The sequence below is a fragment of the Nannospalax galili genome, unplaced genomic scaffold, assembly GCF_000622305.1.
Source record: "Nannospalax galili isolate Female #2095 unplaced genomic scaffold, S.galili_v1.0 scaffold309, whole genome shotgun sequence".
In the NCBI taxonomy this organism is placed as follows: Eukaryota; Metazoa; Chordata; class Mammalia; order Rodentia; family Spalacidae; genus Nannospalax; species Nannospalax galili.
In genome coordinates, this window is record NW_008359589.1 from 673,659 (window position 1) to 699,864 (window position 26,206).

Consider the following 26,206-nt stretch of genomic DNA (forward strand, 5'->3'; position numbering starts at 1 on the left):
ATGTTTCTTCCCTAGGTCCAGACTGCTTACATGGCTCCTAAAGGGCAGAGAAATGGAACAGCAAGGCGAGGCCTCTTAGCAAGAGGCCAGTTTCCTTGGGCTCGTCCCTGAAATCAGGACCCACTGTGGGAAAGGGAGGAATCAGGAAATAAGCACTCTGCTCCATTTCCCACTCCTTCTCTTCAGGCTCCTCATGTAGCCTTACAAGGTTGTCAAGCATGGCCAGCCCAGCCTTCCCTTTCATTCCCCATCTCAGACACAGCCCAGAGATAGCTGCAGGAATCGGAAAAGGGGGCATGTTTATTTCATTTCTTAAATGTGCAGGGCTGTTCTCTTTTTTAGGGCTCTGGGTTCCAGTTGTATGGCTACCTCTTGACACTGACCAGCTGCATCTCAGAACTGAGGGGTGCCTCAGGGATGGAAGGCAGAGGAAGGATTCCCCAAACACTGGCATTCGTCCTCAACCACCTCTTTTCTCAACCACAGGCTCATTCAGACCAAGAACAGAAGGACGGTCCGGTTCTTGGTTGCCTGTGGCCAAGTGTGGTGACACTCAGGAAACATGGGAAGGGGCTTCCTTCAATTGGAAACCTTTAGAAAGATGACTGAGATTAGGTCTTCTGATCCAACACCCTGGGGGAGACCCAAGTGGCCTTCCCTGCTGGTCCCTGGCACATATAGAGAGGTGGGAGGGCTAAGTCTTTTTTCCCCATGGCCTGCCCCAGTTCAGATTTCCAGAACTAGGTGAGGAAGAGCAGTCTTGGAGCTTAGATAAGGTGGTAACAGCTATGGACTCTCCTATGGGTACTGACCAAGATGGCCAGCAGCTCCTGTCCCAGCTATGCTGCTTTCCAAGGGCACAGGCAGTCAAAGTAATGCTATTTTTCTGGCCAATGGCCAAGAGGGAGGTAGGATGATGAAATGGGACCAGAGCTTGCCCTGGGTTCAGTCTCAGTGCAGGAGAACAGTGTGAATGATTCTAATGCTTCTGTATGCCACGTGCACTCCACGGAGCTCAGACATCAGGTGCTGGTGGGACTCTACTTAACCTGTAAGGAAAGGCACAGGTCAGCTTGGCCCCTCTGTTGAAGAAGCCTGCGGACAGTACCCCAAGGCCATCAGTGTTCAGGAGCACTCAGCCATCAGGTCCTCAACCCTCCTTTTGTAATGTCCTTGTCCCCAGACACTACCTTCTGCTTCTCATCTCTGACTGTATGTTGGAATCACCTGGGAAACTTAAAAGAACTCCATCCTAGGCCATACCTAGGGTGGCTGGTGCAATCTCCAGGCACCTCTCTTGTGGAAGCAACCTGGCTCCAATGTGAATAAATGCTTGGAGGTAAGGGAAAGGGTGAAGATTAGTTCACTGGGCTCTCTGGCTACAGCTCTGAATAAGGAAGTGAAAGTTCACTAAAATAAAGCTTTGAGATATTTGTAAATAGACTACATATCACAGCAAGAAAAATTTATGTCTGCACCAAAATTAGAACTTCCTGCTTACAAAGATTGTTTTTAAAAGTCTTTCCAAGAAGCTGCTGAAGCTCCTCTTTGCCACTACTTAAGGGGACAGAGTCTCCTTCTGCTGGAATTGGACTGGGAGGAGATGCTCCCCCCCATATCCAGGGACCCTCCAGCACTCCGAGGACAAGCCACAGGCTCTGCTCCTGGTTGCCTTTCCTCCTGATCCCAATTCTAGTGTCCCACAGTGACATGACCTCTGGAGAGCAAGGTCATGCCCCACACTGCCTCCCCCTCCAAGTGCCTCACAGATCAAATCTTTCTAGGCTTTTTGTTGTTGCTATGGTTGGCATATTGCATCTTACTTAAGCCCTATAACACCATGTTGTAGGAAGTATGATTCTTGTTTCACATGGGAGAGAGCTGAAGCCAGAGCTGAACACATTTCCAGTGTCATGCAGGTAAGAAGGAGCAGGGTCAGAATTCTGATCCTTTAGGACCTCTGTTGCCCATTTCCACCAAGCCACTGGTCCCCAAATAACAACTGCAGGATGATGGGGAGGAGGCAGAGGTGTGTGTACAGTGTGTAAGTATATAAGCAGTATGGCTGACCTTTGGGTCATCTCTCTGTTGTTAACATGCTTTACAAAGTGGGACTCTGTAAATGTGCTCCAGATTATTTGAGCAGTTGGCAATCCTGGCACCTGTATTTTCCCCTGCAACCTCCCATTCCGATTTTCTTTTGTGACCTTTACTGGTGAATAGAATCCCAAAGCCTGAGTACTGTTGCTGGTCCCCACCCACCCAGGAGGGGGCACTATCTAGAGATGTTCCAGAGTCCCCAGGCAACCTGGGCATTGTGAGGGTGGGCAGGAAGGATGAAGCTCAGGAGATACAGGTTTTGGGCAACAAAGCCAGACTGTAATGTGATTTCAGGGCAAGATGAAAGTAGTGCCCATTCTAAGGACAGCTGTGAGGATCTCAGGGTCATATAGGGAAGCCTCAGGCATACTGCTCACATTCAGTACAGAACTAGACCAGGACAAAAATCCACCTGCCTATAATGGTGCTAAGGCTGTGCTTTAAAGTCTGTGAGTAAAACCTATGCCTCCCTACAATGGTCCCTTGCTTGTGAATGAGGCTTTATACTCCACTGTGGTTGACTAGAGAACTGGAGGGTGCCATGGGTCCTGCATGGGGCACCCAGGGATGCTGCACCCAAAGGCCCTGGCAGTAGGAGGATCTAGCCCTCCCTAGACATAGTCAATGCTCCTTACCGTTCGATGAGGCGGTTGTTGTCTTGGAGATCAAAGGCCAGCAGCTTCATCTCATTACAAAGCTCCTGCATGCTGTCCAAGGCAGAGGCAAGGGTGGCTGAGGCCCAAGTCACTAGACCCAGGTACCTCTTACAGAGCCCTAAGAGTAGCCATTTAGGCCAGGCATGGGGCAAAGCAGTGTGACCCTAACCTCAGCACCATCCTTCCCTCAATTCTTCCAAACTTACTGGGGCACCAGGTCCTTCAGCGCAGGGCTGGGATGAGGAGTCATGGGGTATGGTGAGGCCTGAGCCTCCTGTGTTCTGTCCTGAAGGAGCTGATCAAAAATCTGAAAAGAAGTTATATGTTTAGTTAGAAGGACCAGCCAGCTTATGTATGGCTGAATAGGAGGTGTGCTGTGGACAGGTAAGAGGAGGATAACAAAACTACTCCCACCCTGGATCCTTGGAGTCCCCAGAGCTGTCCAATCTTTCCCATGTGCCTCTCCTTCCCATCCTGGGAGTGCAGCTGCTGCATCTGCTCTCTTTCATCTGTGTTGGACTAAACAATCCAGTCTGCCAAGTTCACCTTTGTGTCTGACCTAAACCTCCCATGACACAATATGAGCCACAAACAGGGATAGAAGCTACCCCGGCCAGTCTCTGAGGCTGCCCACATCACATGCTGGGGAGCCATGTGTGACTGTCTTCTAGAAACTGCCCCTCTACAGTCCTTGTGGCTGGCTAGAGAGCTGCTTAGAAAGCCAAGGAGAGTTCACATTACCACTCAGGAGCAACCTTGGAAGCTCCAGGCTGCATGAGACCCTGAGGAAGATGTTCCAGCATCCACAACACCCTTCCTACAGTGACTTAAAGTCTGGGATGACCAGGAAAGGACCACCTCAGGGTACATTTGTGGGTCAGAGACCTCCAACCCTCTTGGAAATGCTTGAACTTTGTCAAGGTAGCTCCATCCATTGCCGGGGCCGAAATGCCCCTGTCCTCAGCAGCCCCAGATTACCCCAGCGTGCTCACACCTTGCTCAGGCTCTCCTGGGTTTCCTGGGCTTCTGTGTTACAGGTAGCCACAGAACCACCAATGAGATGCATGTGGTTCCGGGTCTTCTGCACCTCCCTGGAGAGAAGTGAAGAATGAGGTTAGATCAGGACATGGCTCTGCTCCTGGGATGTCCCAGCTGTTGTTAGGTCACCATATAAACACTGAGGGTCCCAGGCTTTCAGCACCCTCTGTTCTTCTGCCCTTCTGGCTGTCACTCATCTCTTACCTGCCATGCTACAGACAGATACTCCTGAAGAAGCTGAAGAATTCCCAATAGAATCAAGGCAGGGATCACTGACAACACCCATGTGGGTGGGGATGGGTCACACAAGTGGTTACAGCAAGATAGAGCCAGGTAAGCCTTGAGAGGCAAATGACAGCCCCCATAGGCATTCATGTGAAGAATGCCCAGGCTCCCATTTCCACAACAAATCAAGGGTAAGACTCTTAGGAATTGTAATCTCTTATTTGAGGGCATGACCAGGGGCATTTCTCTACTACACAGAGGAAATCAAGGTCCAGAGCCATTAAATCAACAGTTGGTTCTCAATTATGACTACACTTTGGGATCCATGGGAGTAGCTTTTAAACTACTGATATCTAAGACCTAACTAGGCCTATCAAATCAGAATGTTGGGGGCTGCCAGGCATTAGTAATCTAATATGAGGGTGAGTGGAACTCAGCCTCATAACAAACCCACAGGGCACACGGCACACAGGAAACTGACCTTCATTCTCAGAGCCCCTGTAAAATGGAGCAGGGGACCATGGGGGTCTGCCTGAGAAAGAAGCCCCAAACTTCTATCGGCAAATTCCTGCCGGGACAGTGTGAGAGAGGGTGTGCTAGCAGATACTGCCTGCCCCTGCTTCCCTGCCTATCCAAAGCCCTGCTGTTTATACTCATCCCTAGAGAGAAGAGTTCCACCATAACTAACAGGGACAGCAAGAAGAATCCAGATTTTAGAGGTAGATTTACCTATGCTCTGGTCCTCAGCCTCTATTTACTAGCTATGTGATATTGAGGAGTGACCAGATCTTTGAGCCCCAGTTTCCTCATCTGTAAAATGAGGTGATAATGTCTGTGGTGAAACACTGTAGAACCAAATAAGCAAATGAGTAGAAATCGCCCAACACTGCCAGGTCCACCCATTTCCTTACTTCTCACTAACTCCTTCCTCAGTCGGGCCCTGTAGAGCCTAGGGTCCTTGAGCTTAGAAGAAGGGCCAGGCTGTTACCTTATACGCTTTCTGTGTGTGACCAGCGACGCCTGATACTTCTGCACACACTGCTCCTGGAACACCTGCAGCAGCCTCTTGGCTAAATGACTAAAATTCACCCTGTTAGGACAGAGACACCACAGTCCAGAGATGAGTAGCCAGAGCCACCTGCACATAAACAGCACTCCCACTAGTATCTGTCACAATACCAACCCCGGGGCCATTGTAAGGACACACCTCTTGGGAAAGGGTGGTCATATATTGGGTTCTGAAGGCCAGAGGTTCTGAAGGCACAGCACATGCAACAAGGAGGTAGGGGAGAAGGCTATATGCAGTCAGTGGACAGACGCACACACTGTCAAACCTAGTCCCCAGGGGCAAAGGCGGGATGTACAGCTACTTCAGAGTGCACAAATGTAAGTGTGTACCTGTGAATGTGTGTACGGGGGCCAGAGGTGGTATAGATCTGGAGAGCAAATCTTCAAATAACCACCAGACAAGACCAGGGTGGCCTCTGGAAGATGTGGGTGTCTGGGAAACAGAAGCCATGGGAATCCAGGCAGGCTCAGGCCAAGGTCAGAAGCAGGGAGTAGGAAGTAGTAAATCAGTGAGGATAATTAGGGGCAAAACTCCTGCAAACAAACTTGTTCATGCCGGGAGTAAAGCCAGTTACATCAAGATTGCTTCTAAGAGCCCTCTGATTCAGCTGTGCTGTGTCCCTCCCTAAGCCAAGATAACTTGTCCTGGGTAGTTACCCACTTTGCCCAGCCATGGCTGGGGGTCAAGGCCCTTCACCATTTCCTGCCTGGCACAGAGACTTGCTCTATCTTGATGACCCCCAGCCTTCTACCCTCCTGCCAGCAGGGAACAGGCTACTCACTTATCTAGCTTGTGGATCTGCTCCTCATTGTAGCTGAGTCCTGAAGGAAGCAGATGGGAATGATGTCACTCAGCAAGTCAACAGAACAAACATTAGGAGACAGTTAAGAAGAGGATAGCAGCCTAGGGTGGGTGCTGGTTCATGGAAGCTCAGCGCCTAGGGGAGCCCTGAGGGGAAGAGGGAGTGGAACACCCAAGTAATTTATTACAATATTCTTATGGTGACCAAATAACTGATTATGATTTAGAGACCTAAAGAAGCTGAAGAGAAATGCTATGTGGTGCCAGAAGAGGGCAAACCTGCTGTGCGGGTGGGCATGGAGAGCTAGGAAATGTTGCAGGTGGGAGTGCTGGATGGGATGGGTCCTCAGGCAGCTTGGGCAGTCATGGGCCTGCATCCTTTACCTTCTCATAGTGACTGAGGTCTGCAGCTGGTTGGCACCATCCCTTGGTGTTACCCCACATGGAGGCCACCACCTTCTAACTCTCCCTCCCTAGGATCTTTTGCCAGAGGGAACAACTTTGGGTAGAAGTATCCTTTTCTGGACTCTGGCTACCTCCCAAGGACCCTACTGTTCTTATACTGGGGGGATGCTATCCCTGCTGAGCTTTGAAGGAATGAGCCTCCTGATTGGTGGCAGCCCCAACTAAGAGGATGCAGGCTTGCCCTTCCACCTTCCCATCCCACTACCTCAAATAGCAAGAGCCCCTTCCTGGACCTGCACTTAGCCAGTTGAGAGCACTTGTGAAGACCAAGACATCTGGAAGAAGTCCCAGCCCTGCCTCCTACTAACAGGCAGCTGTGGGAATAACTTGGCTTTGGGTAGGCTGTTTGTTCATCCATTGTGTGCAAACCCAGGATGCCTGTGCAGATCACAAAAGAATACCCTGAAAACCATGAAGCACCTTCCAGAATGGCCTTTTCAGGTGCTAGCAGTGTCTCACTATATAGCCCTGGCTGGCCTTGAACTCACTATATAGACTAGGCTGGCCTCAAACTCACAGAGATCCACCTGCCTCTGTCTCCTGAATGCTGGGATTAAAGGGGTATGACCACACCAGGTTTCATTCTTATTTTTAATAACAACATTGAAAGACCAGTACACATGGAAACCCTTGAGGCTGTAAACAAGCTGGTTAAAAGCAGCTAGACCTAGACAACTTGAGCTAATTAATCTTTCTGTGCCTCGGTTTCCTTGACTATAAAATGGGGAGGATAGTGGTATATGGAGTTTTTATGAGCATTAAATAACTCAAGAACATACAGAGCCCATAGGTTAGTACCTAGCACTGGGGTAGTGTTTGAAAGTATAGGTGATAGGATTGTAGAGTTTTAGCCACAGAGGTGGATCAGTCTCCAAGGCACCTCCTGATACCACAGCAAAGGTAGCCAACTAGGTTTAAGGCAGCCTAGCTGAGCCCCAGGCCTGGTGTGGAGGCCTTGCCTTCCTCATCCCCTTTGAGTGAGGACTGAGGCTCCAGTGGAGAAAAGGCATCTTCTGTAGACCTGCATGTCCACTCTGGACCACCAGACACACCTGACACATGACCAGTGTGACCAAAAGCCACTTGAATCCATTCTATTACTTTAAAATTTAAAGTTGAAGTTGTTAAGACTGTTATCTTTCTTGTTAAATATTTATCTTCCAGATAGAGATATACTGTAAGTGTAAAATACACATGTGATTTTGAAAACTTAGCATGAAAAAGGAGAATATAATCTCTTTAGTAATTTTGTTTAATTATGTGCTGAAATGACAATGGGATACTTTGGGTTGAATAAAATATAATAAAATTAATTCATCTGTTTTTCCTTTTTAATTTAGCTATAAGAAAACTTGAAATTACACATGTGGCTATATATTTCTACTGACAGTGCTTTTGAGATTATCCTGGGCTAGGTAAGCATTAGGCAATAGGGCAGATTAAGACTTGCTTAAAGCATAGGAAGGAACAGAAAGAGGGAGAAGTTCCCTAGCAAACTGCATCTTCCTAAGGCTCTCCCAACTCTCATCCCCAGCCCTCCCCGGGTTCAACTCTCACCCTATGCACTCTGTCCTCAAGGATGATGGCAGTCACCTCAGGCAAGCAGGTTCTCATCCCTAAACCAGTGAAAGGCTGCCACTGCCCAGGTCTTTGTGAACATTTGGAGATGGTGTAAGATAGCCCAGGAACTCTAAGGGAAATTTCCTCTGCTCTTCCTTTCTTGGACAAACAGCCTATTTTGGTGGTTCAAAGAAACAGTGGAGGGGATGGGAAGGTGGTTCAATGAGTAAAAAGTGCTCACTGAGTGCACACAGTGCAAGTATGAACTGAGTTCAGATCCTCAGCATAAGTGTCTGGTGGCCATCTGTAATCCCAATCCTAGAGGAGGTGAAGATGGACTCTAGCTGGCTAGCTAGATCAGCTAAACTGGTGAGCCCTGAATTCAAGTGAGAAACCCTACTTCAATAGATAAGGTGGAGAGCTATTAAGAAAGACACTCAAGGGCTGGGCGTGGTGGCACACACCTTTAATCCCAGCACTTGGGAGGCAGAGGCAGGCGGATCTCTGTGAGTTCCAGGACAGGGGCTACAGGGAGACCCTGTTTCAAAAAGGCCAAAAAAAAAAGACATGCAACATTAATTTCTGGCCTATACACAAAGGTACACACACAATGTGCACCACCTACACACATATAACATACACACAAACAAAAAAAAAAAACCAAAAACTAAAATCACAATGGATAGGAAAACACTCCTTGAGCCCTCCCAGCAAGGTAAGGGGTTCTTTCCAGGCCTTTTTCTGCATTACCCAAGCACAGCACTTAGGTGGCATGCATCCATGTCACTTAAGCTTCTCTCATGACAACAGATGTGAGTATAAAGGCTTCATGTCTCTCAGTGGCCTTCAGGCAGCATGCTGGCAGGGGCTCTCCTGTCTTAGACCAGCTTCACCCTAGCTCTGCATAGCATCATTCACTTAGTGGGCCTTCGGCAACACTGGGAGGAGGGAAGGAAGAAGGACTCCGAGGCCTTTACTCTCTCCACAGCTTACCTGCCTTCATCCTAGATTTCTTGAACTGTTTGTAGATTAAGTGCATCTTGTCCAAACAATGCTGAATCTGCTGAATACTGTGGGCAGACAGAAGAATCGAACAGCACAGAGTAAAAGGTGGTGGTAGGAGGAGGGAAGGCACAGTCTCTTCAGAAGCCACAGTTTGGGGATGGGTGTGATCTGGGATGAGGAGTGACTGTTCTGTCACCAAGTTTATTCAAGTCATCTTAGATCAAACTCTCATATATATTCTATATTCCTCTTTCCTTCTCTCTCTCAATGCAAAACACACACACACACACACACACACACACACACACACACACACACACACACACACACACACACACACACACACACACCCAGTCCCACACAAGGAAGATGAGATGGAGAAGTCAATCAGGACAAGAAACAAGGTGTGTGGGGGGGCTTTGCTTTGCTATATGGGAAGTCTGGGCAGGGCAGAAGTAGACCCAATACCTGTTCCATAGAAGGAACTTAATGAACCAACAACCCTGTAAAAACAATAATGGACCCATGTCCCTATGGAGACAGAGGATACGGAGGTGGCCTCTCAAGGGCCTTGTCAGCCTATGGTTTAAAGTCATTGCTGCTGTCGCTTTTCCTTGCTTTGGGATCTGGATACAACTGCTTCATTTGAGGTTTTGGGGTGCCCTGCCTCTCAGGAAAAATTGTCTTCATTTCCTCCCCAGATGTTTCTAAGTAACCCACCTCAGTTATTTCTGGAGCTGGACTTAGGCAAAGGTGCAAGCTTGGCTCAGGCAACCCCCTCCTGTCCTTTTGAGAACAGGGGAGGATAAATGACTGCGATGGGGCCAGATCTGCAGGATTTACATTTGTGGACTCAGAACTGTCTTCTGAGTCTAGAAAGGTAGCTCAGTGCACACACAGGATGTTGTGGAATACTCTAGTAGAGTAGGGGTGTGGCACCAATCAGATGTACTTGAGAATACTCACCCCAGGTAAGATAGATTATAAAGGGCCTTATGCCACTTTAGGATGGGTTCATTGATGGAACAGTTAAGAAAATCCTATGGTTTTCAGAGTTGTTTGAATTTAGAATTGAGGACCTGGGACATTAGGTCTGTCCATTAGGTCTGACTGCCATGACCAGGGAGGCTTTGGCTCTGCACGCAGCAGACCGTGGTGGGTATTTTTAGGTTTAAGAAAAATGGGAATAGAGTTCTTAAAAAGCTATAAAGCCCCACCTGCTATAAGCCAAGAACACAGGCTTTGGCGGTGGCTGGATCTGACCTGAAGCCCATCTGTCACTTGTCATTTGCTGGTTGTGAGTCAGAGCAAACTGACCTCCCAGAGCAGGGCCTCTCATCTGTAGCAGCAGCACTGTGGCAGCACTGTGCTTTGGTGGACTCAGCGAACTTCTAAGTGAGAAGACCCCTCAGAACACATCCCGGAGAAGGGAGCTGTACTGCTGTGGAGCTTCTACACCTACTGTGCTTCCTCCCTGCAGCTTCCGGCTCTGGGCAGGGCAGGGCAGGGCAGGGCAGGGCAGGGCAGGGCTGTGTTCTTTTTTTCCTATGGCTGGTCTCAGGGGAGGGTCTGGCTCTTTCTTGGATCTCTCTCCCATTCCCCTAGTACCTTACTCCAAAAGAGAGGAATCAGGCTTACTACTGTGCACCTCCCAGTCCCACTACACAGATTAGGAAAATCCCACAGACCTTCTGTCTTTAAGGACTTGATCCCGGTTCTTCGAAAGCTCTGAGCTCAGGCAGCGCAGGCTCATTTGGGTCTCTATGATATTTCCGGAACATCTAGAGAGTACTTCTGCTAACTGTGGGGCCAAAGAGAGGTTTCCATGTGGTCTTCCAGCTCAAGGCTCTGCAGGGTAGACTGACAGAATCACTGTCCCCACCCCAACTTTGTTTCCAGAAGCCTCTGGCCCCCACAAGCTCACTCACAGCTCGTAGCTTGGACCTCAGTTCTGTGGCCCCCTTTAGTTCCTGGAACTCAGGCATGCCAGGCCCACTGCTGAACCTGAGAGAAGTAAAAAGAAGGGCTGTGTTTGGAGGCTGAGGAGGCAGATGGGGAAGATGGAGAGCTCTGTTCCCACATGCTGACACAACTTCTTTGCCAGTCTTGTTGGCTCTCCAGGTTTCTGGGGGAGTTCAGGTTTGAGACAGAAGAAGCCACTTGAAGAGGGACTACACACCAAGGGTGTAACATTGCTGAGCTTTGGGAAGAGTAAAAGTTGAAGCGCCTTGAAACACCTGAATTTATGAAAATGGGCAATGCAAGGTAGCTTTCAATAAATTCCTTGCTAGGAAATTTTATAACTAAATAAAATGAAGTTCTTCTTAGTAAAAATTATATTTATTGACAACCAATAGCACATTGATGGGAGGGTATTAGCTGGTAATATGTCAGGACTTGGCACAGTAGCATTCTGCCCAGTGAAGTGATTCAGTTTTGGGATGAGATCTAACTCAACCAAGGATGACTGAAGGGTGCACATTTGCAGGTGACACAGTAATACCACCCTGGTTCTTCCTTTTCTATGAAAAACACATCTGCACATTTAAGGAATCAAGTGGCCACACCTGTGGTGTGTTCAAGGCAGTACCCAACATGGTCTATGGTATGTTCTAATACAAAATGTTTAACTGTAGAACTCCTAACTTACTAAAGATGCTAAGAAGAAAGAAATCAAACACCAAGAGAAAAAGCTCTATGAGCCTGAGGGTAGGGCGATGAACTTGGACCCTCTAATAAGCCGGTGGCATGAAAAGAAAGGGAATGGAGGGACTTAGAATAAACTTAAGGAACATAACATCAGACATAAAGTGTGGTCCTGGACTGGATCCCAGTTTGGAAAAAGCTAGCTGTAAAAGGAAATTGAAGAATAATTATAATAGAAAAATTCCAATCATGTTGGGTACAGTGGAGATGAGGCCATACTGACATAGACAAGAGAGCCCACTAGCCAAGAAAAGCAGGCTATGAAGCAGCCAGAAATAGCATGCTGGTTACTGTATATACTTACAGAGCAGGAAATGATGGAGAAAGATGTATGCTGGTGACGTATGTTAACCTGTTTCTGGGTGGTGGGAGGTGGCATTTTCATTTTATTTTAGCTTATCCATACTTCCTAACTTTCTTCCATTAGCATATACTCTTTAAATGACAAAAATAATGAAGGAAAGGATCCTGTATCTTTTGCCTTGGGAATTCAAGGTCAGGGAAGAAAGGCGACAGCGAGCAGAAAGACTGAGGGAATCAGAGGCTTGGCTTCAAAAAGGGGGGTGCTCTGTGTTTCACCCTCCAGGCATCTCCTGGGCCCACAGTGTACAGCACATAGCAGTTATTCCATGTGATTGCTGACTTGTAAAGGGAGCACATTTATATTATTGTGGGGAGGGTATGGGAAACCTTAGGATCACTGGGACCAGTCTTGCTGTCCAGGTATTCCTCCAGCTGATGGCATTTGCCAAGTAAAGCCAGGGACCTTCCGAACAAAGGTTAGGAAGGCTGTCCTGCTAAGGGAGGCATATAGTGCAGAAGGGATTGACCAGGAGGACAGGATGGAGCAGTGTGCTGGCAGCAACAAATGTGACATTTCAGGCATCAAAGTACCTCCATTCCATTGTGGGAGAAGCTGGTGGCTGCAACACTTAGAGGATTCTAAGGCCTGAGAGGAAAGAGTGGGATTGCAAAGCACTGGACTGGGAGACCTCAGAGACCGACCAGAGGCCAGGCAGGGAAAGGTGAGGATGGCTTGTGACCCCACTGCAAGCCAGTGAAGAGATCACATCTATGCAGGTTCCTCCTACTCTCCATCCTCCTCCACACACCTGTTCTCCAGACACTGCAGGTCCCAGAGTCTTAGAACCAGAGTAGAAAACTGGCTGGCACCCTTCTTCTCCCATTCCCATCAGTTCAGGGCAAGGGGCAGGCAGATACCCGGCACCTTTCTCTATGTATCTTGAGAAGCCACAAGAGCTCACAAGTGGTCATATTCCTGGGCCCAACCTCTCTCTAATTGGACCTTCTAGGACTTCATGCCTTCCCCATTCTCCTCTCCATCCACCTCTGTTTCTCTCTCACTTCACTCTGGGACATTCATCTCATGGCACCCCTTCCACTCCCTACCAGCCCAGGCTATCTGCTCTTCTCTGGCCTCAAAAGTCTTAACATCTCCAGGAAGCCCTGGTGACTTGGCTTGCTCTCTCTATAAGTCCTTCCCCAGCCACTTCCAGTCCTGTGTGCAGGGTAGGACTGCCTGCACCAGGGTCGTTCAGGCCTTTGTATGGGGCAGGATGTCACATCCTACTCTCTGTGTCTGGGACAGAATGTCAACAGTAGTGCTCCTGATGCGCTCCCACCTGCTATCCCCATCAGTGGGCTCAGTCACAATGGACTCAAACCTGCTATCTGGAGATACTCTCCCAACTCTTTCTGCTCCCTTTCCTTTCACTCCATCATCAGTTTCTGCCAAGCCCCAGGCACACACAGGGCTTCTCTGAGCCACCCCACCCTGGGAACCTCCCTGTACTTGGGAGGAAAAGGGCCAGAGTGTGGGAGGGTGCTTCAGGCTTGTTCCACCCTGGCTACTTCCCTCACCATATCTCTGGGATGGGTAAGGCTTCCCCTGGCCACAGAGCTCCTTCCTCTCACTAGTCCTCACACTGCATCTTTTAGGACTTGGGTTATGCCTACTTCTCAACAGTGCTCTGGATAATGGGTCTTCCCTTGTCCCTCCTCTCCACTCTCCACCAACTCGGTTTCCTCCTTCCCAGCCTCTCTCTCTTTCTACTGCAGAAGGCAAGGACAAGCAGGAGTAAGGATGTAGCAGCTGAAAATATCTGTATTTCAATCACTGGTTGTATGCAGGCATTTTGTATTGGCACAAGTCCTCTCCCTGAATTCTCTCTGAGGCTTGGCACAGGGTGAGTATGTGACATCAAAGTCCTGGTGAACAGAGGCCCTTCCTGGGGTGGGGGTGGGGAGGTATCGTCCTGGATCCCAGAGAGACGGGCCTCGTAGCTTTCTTCCTGCAGGAGGCAGAACTAGGCTGGAGAGGGACACGTAGTCATTTGGGAAGTTGGGGGTGAGGGTCAGGATGAGAATGCCATGGCAAATGTTGTAAGGTGGAAGGGCAGGACTCTGTTTGGGGGAAGACCAGACATATTGCTGAGATATCAGGGATGAGGAACAGAAAGGAGACCAGAGCAGGACACCCACCTCTTAGTGTCCAGGCTGCTACTGAGGAAGAGGAGGGCTGTCTGTGTGACTTCCAGTGTCTGCTGGCACGTGTTCTGAAGGACCTCCCTATTTGAAGGCAGTCTAAGTCAGAGCCATCATAACCAGGGCACCAAGGGCAACATGAAGTAGGTGTGGCCTCAGGGTGGGACAGGAGAGTTGTGGACGACCTGCATGCCTTGCTCCCCTCCCACCATCCAGGGTACTCACAGGACCCAGTGTAACCCTCGAAGCATCAGCTCCTGCCCATCCAGAAGGACTTGTGCCAGCCACAGGGCCTGGTAACCTGCTCCTAGGACCCCCTGAAACATACAGATGGGCAGGGTCAGGCCTTCCCTTGTGCCATACCCCCTTCTGCCACCTAGGGGCTGCCCCTCACCTTAGCTGTGCTGTAATCTGCCTGCAGGTCCACCTTGGGGATGAATTTTGGGACATCCAGAGCAGCTGTAGACAAAGACCCTGTCTGAGGGGACTGTCTTGTGGTTCAGATCAACTCTGAGGCCATATTTCCTTGTTCACAGTTCACAATCACCCTTCATTGCTGACCCCCCCCCCCACCTCAAGCTTCCCAACTCTCCTGGTGACCGAGCCTTGCAAACCTTGACCTCACTGACCTGGTGGGTCTTTAAAGTTACAGTTCTTCACTTCCACCTTGTGGTCACTTCTGAGAACAACACCCTATAGCTCAAAATCCTGCCTCAACAGGCAGAAGACCAACTCTACTCTCTCGTGATGTTAATGTCCCCTTTCTTACCTCAGATAAGGCCTGATTCAGATGGGAAGGACTATTTTTTGCTAGGATTTGAAGAAACACAGCAGTTTTGTGCTCCTGCCCACCTGCCCTTCTCTCCAGTAGCTTGGGCTCATGCTTCTGTCCATTAAAACTGCCCAAAGCAGCCTCATCAGTCACTGAGACTGTGGAGGACACAATAGCTCCAAAGCCCATTTCTGCTGGAGGATCTGAAGAAACTTTGGGGTGTTAAGCTTCAGTCACACAGCGCTGCAGAAGCACACATAGAATAAAATCCATCTGCTTCTACCCCGTAGGCCAGACAGTCACTAAGAAAATCAATTAATGCCTGGATCATAAGTTCATGTGTTCGGGTAGAGAATGTCTCAGGGATGCAGCCTGAGTGGCTCTACTCACGGTTCCTGAAGGACAACCCTGTGGGTGTCTCCTTGGCCATGCTGAACAGGATCAGAGGACTCCTGGCAGTTGTGCGGGCAATATGCTGTGCTGAGAGGTTTGGTTCCAGGACACAAAGATGACCCTCAAAGAGGTACTCCTGGTGTTTGGGGGCCACACTGGTCTGCTCATATACAGCCTCCAAAAAGATGGCGATCCTTTACACATGACGGAAGGGAGGTGTCAGCAGGCACCAGCTGGCTTTGAGGAACCAAGCTCAGCAAGATTCTGCCCATGAAGAAGACCCAGCTTTTCCAAGGTAGGGTCCAGGGGGTTCTTTCAACAAAGATGGAGAGACAATAGGCAGAGTTCATGCTGTTGATAGAGACAGAGTTTGGAGAGGACCCAGGAGTCCCAATGCTTAGACTTCGCCTTTGTGCCCAAATTTGCTGGACCCCATTAAAATTCTCCTAATCCCGTGTAGTACTGCAGGAGTGATCCAGGTATAGAGCACATGTAAGTAATCCCAGCACTTGGAAAGCATAGACAGGAAGATGGAAGAATTTGAGGTCAGTCAGGGCTATATAGCATGACCCTGTCTCAAACAAGCAAACAAACAACAAAAGCCAAGCACCTCAGGAGTAAAGGGTTCAGTGAGCAATAAACCCTAGGAAATATACCATCAACACACACATACCACACACACACACCACACACACATCACACCACACACACATCACACATACGCCACACACATACCACACACCCACATCACACATGCCACAACACCAAACATACACATCATCCACACATCATATACCACACACACCCAACATGCACCACACATATACACTACACCCTTACCACATACATACACACACTATACATCCTCCCCCATACACACACCACACAAAACACTCCCCTCACCCCTCATATTCCCCACACATACCACTCATGACACAACCTAACACACACATGACATAGACATATTACATACCACATACATCTATATACCACCCACACATCCCACACACACTACACACATCCCACAATACCACATACATACTACATCACCCACAACACACACTCCATATATATCACATATCACACACACACACCACACACACATTCCACACTTCACAATGCACACATACCCCATACACATCCCACACAGACCACCATACACACACCACACCCCCACATACATATACCACACCTCCACACACCACACATAAACCAAACATACACCACACACACCACACACTCACCACACATCACATATCACACACACACACATCACACACACACTACACACTCACCACACCTGCACCACACCCGCACCACACACACACCACACACCACATATCCACACATACCCACACCCCTCCCACACCCACACCACACACTCACCATACATACACCACACACATACTACATACACACATACACACACACACAAATACACATGTTCTAAGATTTGTAGTGCACTATAGCATTGTAAAGGGTATGGGATCAGTTTTACCAGCAAGGAAACCTGTTTGACTTGAACTTTTAATTTAATTTAAATTTTTTTTTTATCTTTTTGAGACAGAGTCTCCCTGTATCCCCAGTTATCCTGGAACTCACTATGTAGACCAGGCTGGCCTTGAACTTACAGACATCTGCCTGCTTCTGCCTCCCAAGTGTTGGGGCTGTTTGACTTGAACTTTAAGGAGCTAGTACTTTTCCCAAATGGGCTTTGGGACATGCTGCCTTGGTCCCACACACCTGCCTGGGTGAGGAAGTTTCTTGATCCTTCCCTTTGCTGTTTCCACTCACGTGTTATGGGCATGGATGTAGATATGGTGCAGGACTGCTCCAGATAGGGAGAGGACGTGGACAACAACTCGCTGCAGGATGTCACTGGTCTCCGCAAAGAACTGGTCAAAGCCCCAGCATTTGGCCTGTTGGACCTCCAGGATGTTGGCCAGGATGGGCACCAGCTGGTTCTGCAGCCCCCTGTACACTCAGGACATGGAGACTGTCAAGGGCTGGGGCCATATTTGTCATCCTTAAATAGGTGATGGGGCAGAAGTTGTTTGAAAATCTTGCTTCAGCCTTCAAATGGAACACCCCAGACTACAAAGAGAAAGTGGTGGATGGGGTGGGGGCGTGGATTCTGCTGGGATAGCCTAGAAGTCTTGACTCAAAAAAAAAAAAAAGTGATCCCCAGCCAGACTCAGTTGGGGCCTTGCCCCATCCACTCACATGGACAGCCGGCAGGTGATGGGGAGGCTGTAACTCCACTCCAAGGGCCCATTTTCCTGTCTCTGAGTGCCCGAAATGGCCCTAGCTGGCTTCTCTGTGGTGATTCGAAACCTGCAGTAGGGTAGAATCTGGTCAGTGGAATCCCCAGCCCATCACATTTTAAGTGACAACAAACTCGGTGCAGAGCACAGTTCTGAAGTAGGCCAGAAGATGGAATTGTAGTCCTGTGACTGTGAGAGCACCTCCCCACTCTAGCTCCTTGCTTTAGGCAGACCCTTCTCACTGTCACTACGGATACACCCTGGGTCTGGCCACTTCATTCTTGTGCCACGTTTAGCTCAGCCCCTAGCATCCTCTCTTCCTCCTTACCGTTCTATCCACCCCGAAGCCTAGCTTTCTCTGATAACCTGGTCTATGCCAGTCTCTTTCCCTTGTCCCTAAACTGAGTATCAGTTCCACAAAGATGGGCCCAGGGTCTAGGTATACACCAACTTTCCTGACAATGCACTGATAAAAGAGAAACTCTGAGATGTCTTACATTTAATTATAAGATGGAGAAAGGAAGAAACTTAGATTCTAGCACTGCTGACCCCCAGGACCACTGTGTCGTTTCTCTATAATCTTTTCAGACTATTAACCCCAACCAATCCATACACAAGTACTTCTTATGAACTGCCCTCCCATCCCAGAGTTACCTACAGCCAGTGTAAACTTGTATTTTCCTTCCCCAAGATTTATAAAGACACTCTTGGCTCTAGGTCCAGTGGATGCTTTTCTAATCTAGCTTCACTCATCCCAGGACTTGGTACCCTTTTTCCTATATAACATTGGTAACAGCTCGAGTCCCTTGTATTCCAGAGGCCTCTCATCTCTAGTACTTGCTTGATTACCACCTTACATCCCTTATTCTGGGCAGTGCACTCTGACAGCCCCTGTCTCCAGCTCCTATCAGTCAGGAGACACACCGGGAAGACCTCTGGACATGGGCGCTGGCCCCACCTCCACCCCTGCAGTCTCTGCTTCAGACAAGCCTCCTTGAGCCTTAGTGGAGAAGTGGTGAGCTAGGAATGAGGACAGGGCTAAAGCGAACACTGAACTAAGACAAAAGAGTAAAGTGTATGTGTTCCCTATCAAGCCAGGGGTGTGAGGCTGAGCTTTTGTTTTGACTAACAGTGGCTCTAAAAGTCTGGGAATGAACTTGGGGTAGGAATGAGGTAGGGACAATGGGGGAAGGGCCAGGTGTCTGCCAGGAAGTCCAAGGCCTGTCTCCTTCATTCTCTGCCCCGTGATCCACCGTACATGATCTCCTTGTTGCGTCGTGGCCCACCAAAGGGGACAAAGGGCAGACTACCGGTGGCTGCATGGTACAGGGTCACCCCAATACTCCAGAGATCCACAGTCACCCCGAACGCCTTTTTCTGGGGTTTGCGAAGAACTGCCCGCTCATACATGTCAGGGTGCTATGGGAGAAAGCCAGAGAGCAGCCATGGAGGAGCAGTGTGGGCAAGGGCTCTAGCTCCTCTGTCAGACCCCTTCCCCAGCCTTCAGGAGGCCATGTCTCCAACACCCAGGAAATGGGCACTGTGCTACTGACTCCAATCATTTCCCTCTGTCCCAAGGGTGTTCCACCCTCATGAAGATCCTAGGGAGGAGAAAACTACAAAATGGCCTGGGCAGGCTGCCATACCCTTTGCTGTCTATATTAAAGACCAGAATGAATTCTCCTTGGGGTGCAGGGCTAACATATAGCCAATGAGAAGCAGGGGATCAGCTAGACCCTCTCCTAGGGGATACTCAGGGAGGCACAAAGCAGGGAGTGATCAATTTGGGCAGAGGATCTCCAACATATCACTCACCAAGTACTCCTCTGTTCCATAGACAGAAACAAACTTCTCATCGTCATCCAGCTCCCGGGCAGCCCCGAAGTCAGACAGCTTGTAGATGCTCTGCCCCTCCTCCCCTATGAGACGCATAATGTTCCCAGGCTTGATGTCCCGGTGGACTATGCCATTCTCCCGTAGGTGATTCATGCCAGCAACTGGGGACAGACAGTATACTGCTAGCTGGCTCTAACCACAGTCTAGTGTCTGAGGCTCATCCTAGTGGGAAGACTGTCCTTGGGTCCAGACAGGGAGTTCCCACAGGGCATTCAGGGCCATGGGAAGAGCTGGAGCACAAAGACAGTAGTAGAACAAGGGAGGGGGTCCCAAGGACATTAGAGTATGGAGCTCATTTAGATTCTATGAGGAGTCTAGAGCACACCTTCTCTCTTTTATTATTTATTTATGGTAAAGGATACCTAACAAAACTTATCACTTGATGGGCCCAGTGGATGGATCCATACTGAAGGACATTTGGGGACATAAATCAGACTCTAGAAGCCATATTATATATGAGAGTATATTAAATTGGCCACAAGACAGTCGGGGAGAGGTACAGATAAGGGAAGGGATCTAAATACCACCAAACTATATTGTATGAAAATAAATAACAAAAACACAGTGCCAGGCAGGAGAAACATCCCTTTGAGTTGTTGGTCAGGGCAGTTCAAGAGACTCCCAAAATAACAGATTATTGCTACAGCCTTTGATTGTCTCCCAGAACTTGAAGGTAAGACCCTATTGCTGAATACAGGTCACACTTTGGACCTGGAAGCCTCCTCCCTGAAGACTAGCTCTCATGGTATCAGAGGTTACTATACAAGCTGCTAAGGAAGAAAACCAATCAATGGTCCAACCTAGCTGTAAAGCCTAATCAACAACAACTTGCCTAGCAAACTATTGCTATTGGTACAGTTGTGGCACTTTTATCTTAGGGATAATCAACAGCTGTCTAATCGGAATTAAGATCCACTCAATGGGAGGGAACTCATGTGTGGTACTGTAAACAGCCAAATACATATAGCTAGAGCAGTCATAGATCCTAGAGAAAAGCCTACTTTTGCCACATCCCTAGACCAACGTAATTTCTTACTTTGTCCTAAAAATGCATCCTCATATTTACAGGCAAGGGTACCTTTTGCTCCTCATCAAAGAAGCTTCTTTTTGCAACTGATGGAGACAATTACAGAGTTCTAGAACTGATCAAATGCAGAGAATAAGTGTCTGTAAGAGAGTGTCTAGCTTCTTGCCTATGAGACATTTAACCCTAAGTGGCACATATTTAATGCAACCTCTACACGTGGAATGAATGTGTGTCTCAACTCTCACCAGAGAAGTTTTCTTATCCAGCAGATGGTGATTAACACAGAAACCTACAACTGGACAATGTGCAGAGAACAAGAGGCCAGAGTGCTTATCCTTGATTAGAACACCTATTTTAAACCTCTGCCTCCCAAGGCTCAGAGATCATTTTGGAAGAGGAGGTGAAAAGATTATAAGAGCCAGAGGGGGTGGATGACCACAAGGAAACAGAGTCTTCCAGACAGATGGTCATTTACTCATATGAACTCACAGCCATGGTGACAGCATGCATAAGTCCTATGCAAGTGTGAACTAGACAAAATCCCAGCATAGACACAGGGAAGTGGGTAAGAAATCCCAACCCAAACTAAAGAACTCTTGGCAATTGATGTCTGCTGGGAGTGAAAAGACTGTCTTAGAGGGATGGGAAGGTGTGGACAGGGGCGATCTAAATACCATCAAACTATATTGTATGAAAATTGCAAAAATTCAATTAAAAATCTCAAAAATTCAATAAAAACCCTTAAAATTTTTTTTTTTATCATTTAAATTTGGGGATGACATGTTTCACTGTGTAGCCCAGGTTATCCTGGAACTAACTTATAACCTTCCTGTGTCAGCCTCCCAAGTGCTGGAAGTATGCAAACATGCCCTCCATTTTAGCCACTTGTAAACACACAGTTCAGTAGCTTTAAGCACATTAACATTGTCATGCAAACATAGCACTCATCAGCAGAGCCTTCTCTTCCTCCCCAGAGAAGTTCTACAACCATGGAACCACATTCCCTACTGCCCTCTCCAGCCCTACAGCAGCTACTCTACCTTATTCTAGCAGCATGGCTCCCCTAGGAGCTGTATCTAAGCAGGAGTGCATTTGCCTTTCTGCATCCCGCCCTCGGCACAATGTCCTGCAGCTTCATGCACATTGTCTCTGAGCAGTTATATTCTACAGTGTGCCAGCACCACAGTCTATCCTTTTAGCCTGTTTCACCTTTTGACTATTGTGAATAATGGTACCTTGAACACTGGCAAATAATCTTTAAAAAATATTTGTTCTAAATTACAGCTTTGAGCCGAAAAATTAACAGGAATCAACCCCTTGGGTCCTGTGGCCCATCCCTCTGCCTCAGGCCCATTGGGATTCCTGTTTAGAAAGTCGAACTCGGTGGGGTGTGGCGGTACAGGACTTTAATCCTAGCACTAGGGAGGCAGAGGCAGGCGGATCTCTGTGAGTTCGAGGCCAGCTTGGTCTCCATAGCGAATCCAGGCCAGCTGAGGCTACAGGGAAACCCTGTCTCAAAAAGACCAAAAAAAAAGAAAAGAAAATCGAGCTCTTCTGAAACTTTGCCAATGTGGAGGGCCTGGGCCCAGGGGTAGGGCAAGGCTCACCTACGCAGTGCAGTACCACCAGGAACTCCTGCTCCGGCAGCCCAAATGTGTTCTCAGGATCCTCCAACACGCTCAGCAGGCTCCCACTTGGGCAGTACTCCATCACTAGCACCTTCTGCCCACTGCCTCCCTGTAGGCAGGACAGAGAGAGGTTTGGGGAGGTGGGTGCTTCCCATCCCCACCTATCAGGAGGCTCTTCCACCTAGAACTCACAAAGTACCCATTCCCCAGATTCTAGCTTCTTGCCTGGTCTTCTTGCAGTGTGTCATGCCCAACCCCCACCCCTCTGACACAGGAATCCAAGACCATCCTTTCCAGGAAGCCCTCTGATTAGGCACTGATTCCCCCTTTCCTTTTTCCTGTGTGGCCCTGCACTCTTGTATTCTTTACCACCCCCCACCACTTCTGATATGCTGATGATCATGTGACCAAATATTATATGGCTTGCCCCTCCCAGGACTCTGAGGGTCAAGGTCAAGACCATGTTTCTCTGACCAAGCACAGGACCCACCATCTCTTCCACTGCGAAGAGCCTGACAATGTTCTCGTGGTTCAACTTCCGCAGGACCTCAAATTCTCTCACTTGTACCTCCTGGGGTCGCCGGTAGCTCGCTGTGTTGAAGACCTTTACAGCAACCACCTCTCCAGATTTCTGATGTGTGAGAGCAGGATAGAAGTCCATGTGGGAATAACATAGGGCACGCCCCTGTGAAGGAGCAGTGACCCTCCCTCCTCTTCAGCCTCTCCCTGAATCCAGCCCCAGAAGAGAGAGGCATGGGCTAGATGGGCTGGCACCTACAGCCCTTTCCCCTACTCAGGACACAAAGCAGCACTGGGAAGTGACACACCTGATGATCCTGCAGGTGATAACTTGAGATGTTGCTTCTATTGCCAAAGATAAAAAATGCCTAGGCAGTCCACCCTCCCTATGCATACTCGAGGGTTCTGTTGCCTCTAGTTCCTAAGCATGGGGTGGAAAATTGCCATGTGCATTTTGATACAGCTTTGTAGCAATTGTAGGACAAACCCAAGCAGGCCTGACTGCCCACCTCTACTATTCCTAGATCCCACTTGCTGTCACCTCCCCTAGATGTTTGCTTTGCATTGTCCTTCTTTTGTCCCAATATGTCCTTGATAGAGGCATCATTCTAAGGAGTATTTCCAGCATCCCACATCTCTGCCCAAATTTATGGGGGCCTCCCTCCTTAGAGTGGACAGATCAGAGTCTTGGGGCACCTGACCAGCCACAGAACATCTTCATACCCATGGGGGGCTGCTGGCTGGGCATGAGGGGGCCAGGCACCAGAGTTGGTCCCTACCTTGTTTCGGGCCTTGTACACAGTAGCAGTGGCCCCCTGCCCAAGCAGGTCGTCTGTGTGCCACAGGTAATTAGCTGTGCTCTGCATCTCCTGGGCTAGCTACCTTCCACCTGGGAAAACAAAACAAAACAACCATGCTGGGGCCCTAGGGTTCCCTGCCTGACCTGGAACAGATACTAATAGCTGTCCACTAGCTCCCAAGACCATCCCACGAAGGGCTCCATTTGGCCATGCCACAGGCAAGGGAACTGGGGAAGTGGCAGCACAGAAAGGTTAAGTAACTTCCCCTGAAAGAAGCAAAACAACAGCAGGAGGGGCCTACTGGGCCTCAAGCTTGGGCCTCTTCCTCTGTTCCCCAGGCCCCCTCCAGTACCCCTCAGAGGCAGGCCATTCTATAGGGACAAACCTTTCTCTATCACTTCTTCCAGCTACTGAGGACTCTTTTGGCATCTAGGCCTGGGACTGTCTTAGGAAGCAGAAATAGTAGAGGAAGAAGGGCCTTGGTTCAGAAAGGATCAGAGTCAGTAATACCACCACAAATCTCCAGGATTGCAACATGAGCCCAGAGCCCCACACTCCCCTCCCCTGCTTCTCTGGCCCACTACTTCCTATTTCCAAGAGCTAACAGCTTCCCGGGTGGCCAGCAGGCAGGTCAGTGCACAGGGCCTTTCTAGAGGCGACAGGGCTGCAGGGGAAAAAGCAAGAAGGAAGAATAGGAGGGAGAAAGGAAAGAAGGAAGAGAGGGAGGGAGGGAAAGAAGGGAGGAGAGGAGGGTGGTGTGGGAGAGGTCCAGACCTTCCAACTCCAGGGCTTACGCGCTCTGGGAAGGATGTGAACCCTCTGTACTCTGCTCCCCATCTTTGTTCCCGTCCTTTTCCCTCTGAAAGTTGATTCCTCTAAAGCAATTGTTTCCAGAAAGGGTAGCTTCAGAAGTTAAACTCAATGTCTTTCTGTCTTTCTGTAAAATAGGGCCAGGGTTGGCCTTTTGGGACACCTGAGGGCAGTGGCAGAAGGTCCACCTCCCTTCAGTGTTTTGAAATAAAGCTGGTTAGACAAGAGCGTCTTCTTTCTCTAATATCTCACGAGTTCTCAGGCCAAGGGTGGCTCAACTTTCTTTCTGTAATCCTTTTTTTTTTTTTATTTTTATTTTTAAAGAAAGGGTCTCATGTAGCCCAGGCTGGCCTTGATCTTCTGATCCTCATGCCTTTACCTACTGAATGCTTGATCACAGGTATACACGGGTATGCTGGAGATTGAACTCAGGGTTTTGTGCATGCTAGGCAAACACTCTACCAACTGAGTGAGCTATATCCCAGTCCATAATCTTGTTTAAAAAATGAGAATCCTTATTTAAAAATTTAAATCCCACTTAAAAATGAATATCAGCTCTTGAGCCAGAAGCCCCTTGAAGCACTTAAAAATGAATATCAGCTCTTGAGCCAGAAGCCCCTTGAAGCAACAGTAGTGATGTGCTAGTTTCAGGTCACACACTCATGTTTACTCTATACAGAAGTAAGAATGTCTATGAAAGCCTCTGGCAATTTGAATGAGCTGCCCAAATTGTTCCCTGATGTTGAGGGGTCAGCCCGTGTAAGGCCAAGCAGAGCATACTGAAATGGAGGCCAAGGACAGAGCCTGGGGAATTGGGGACTGGGAGCAGGTTGTACCACTTCATAACTCTTCTTAAGGCTGGTCCTCAACTAAGCTTTGGTGCTGAGGCAAGGCATAGCTCAAGTCAGGGTGATGGGTAGCATGCTCCTGGGTTCTGTACCTAGAAGTTCTGACTGTGGCACATCTGGCTCACCTCTGCATTCTCCAGCCTTCTACCCTACCCCAGGCCTGTATACAGAGGGCTCAGCACCCTTCAGTGCACAAGGCAGTCCACCGATGTACTCTCCTCTTCCTTGGGGCCTCTTCTGTGGCAGATGCACTTACCTGTACTCTGAGTGGCCCAGAATCAGGCTAAGACTCCCTGGCAAGTGTGTTATGCTTTCTGTGTGGGGCAAGTTTGGGAGCTGAGCTATACCGAAAGAGGAGGGTGGGCAGATGAGAGGCCCCTTTGGTAATGTTTGATTCTCAGCCCCATCAAAGGCCACCAGTCCCAGCCTTTTAATCCTTTTCTGTTTGTCACCTCCCCTATAGGACTGGGGGTTTTCTAGCTTCTTTCTAGTATTTTGGGAGTATCTCTTGGACATTTGGGCCTCTGGACTCCAGTCAGGGACAACAGCCCAGGCAGAGGTGAGCATAGGCACCAGAAAGTGAACCATGGTTCCACATCAGCATGTTAGAAAGCACACAGCCTGGAAGGGGAGCTTCCTTGGCCAGTGGTTCTCCTTGGGCATCATGATCTTCCCTGGCCTCTAAACCGTCCTGAGAGTGTTTTCCACAGAGTTCAGGACACTACCAGGCTCCTAGCCCCTATAGAGAGACACAGGGATGGGGGTACTCAGCAGAGGGCTGGCCTGTGCCTGGCCCTCCCATGCCACCCTCCTCCACAGACGCTGTACACTCACCCCATCTCCCAGGGAATGCAGACTTGTGGGACTGGGTGGCAACCCCAGGAATTTCAGGCCTTGCAGTAATTCCTGGGTGGTGCCCAGGACATCGTGGTAGCCCTGGGTGCCCAGGACCCATAGGCAAAGCTGGTTGCAATGCCCTTGTGCTTCTCTGGGAGCTAGGATTAGAGAGAGTTTTTTCCCTGCCTGTCTGCTAGTTTTGATACTCAACCCAGCAGAACCCAGTCTCTTAGCTCTAACTTACTTCCTGATTCAGTTTTCTCTTTCTCCCCACCCCTTTCC

At 48.9% G+C, this 26,206-nt stretch overlaps 1 protein-coding gene across 1 annotated transcript; it reads right to left on the minus strand.

Annotated features, from left to right (window-relative positions):
• Positions 1-282: 282 nt before the first annotated feature.
• On the minus strand, positions 283-26,168 carry Ikbke (inhibitor of nuclear factor kappa B kinase subunit epsilon). Its single transcript, XM_008823293.3, has 21 exons — positions 25,922-26,168; positions 23,409-23,518; positions 22,601-22,741; positions 22,090-22,219; positions 19,375-19,556; positions 18,818-18,978; positions 17,519-17,629; positions 17,090-17,269; positions 15,293-15,489; positions 14,525-14,589; positions 14,356-14,447; positions 14,128-14,214; positions 10,848-10,923; positions 10,608-10,720; positions 8,908-8,984; positions 5,870-5,909; positions 5,008-5,109; positions 3,751-3,847; positions 2,963-3,063; positions 2,736-2,807; positions 283-1,049 (listed from the first exon to the last, which is right to left on the minus strand). The coding sequence occupies exons 2-21, from the start codon at positions 23,493-23,495 to the stop codon at positions 1,016-1,018; spliced, it is 2,145 nt and encodes a 714-aa protein (XP_008821515.1). The 5' UTR covers positions 23,496-23,518; positions 25,922-26,168; the 3' UTR covers positions 283-1,015.
• Positions 26,169-26,206: the final 38 nt, after the last annotated feature.

Coding starts and splice junctions, on each gene's coding strand:
- Ikbke (XM_008823293.3), bottom strand. CDS start 23,495: ATGCAGAGCACAGCTAATTACCTGTGGCACACAGACGACCTGCTTGGG. Junction 15,490..17,089: donor TACATCCATGCCCATAACAC/GTGAGTGGAAAC, acceptor TCATGTGTAAAG/GATCGCCATCTTTTTGGAGG. Junction 8,985..10,607: donor CAAGTCCTTAAAGACAGAAG/GTCTGTGGGATT, acceptor GTCTGCCCACAG/TATTCAGCAGATTCAGCATT.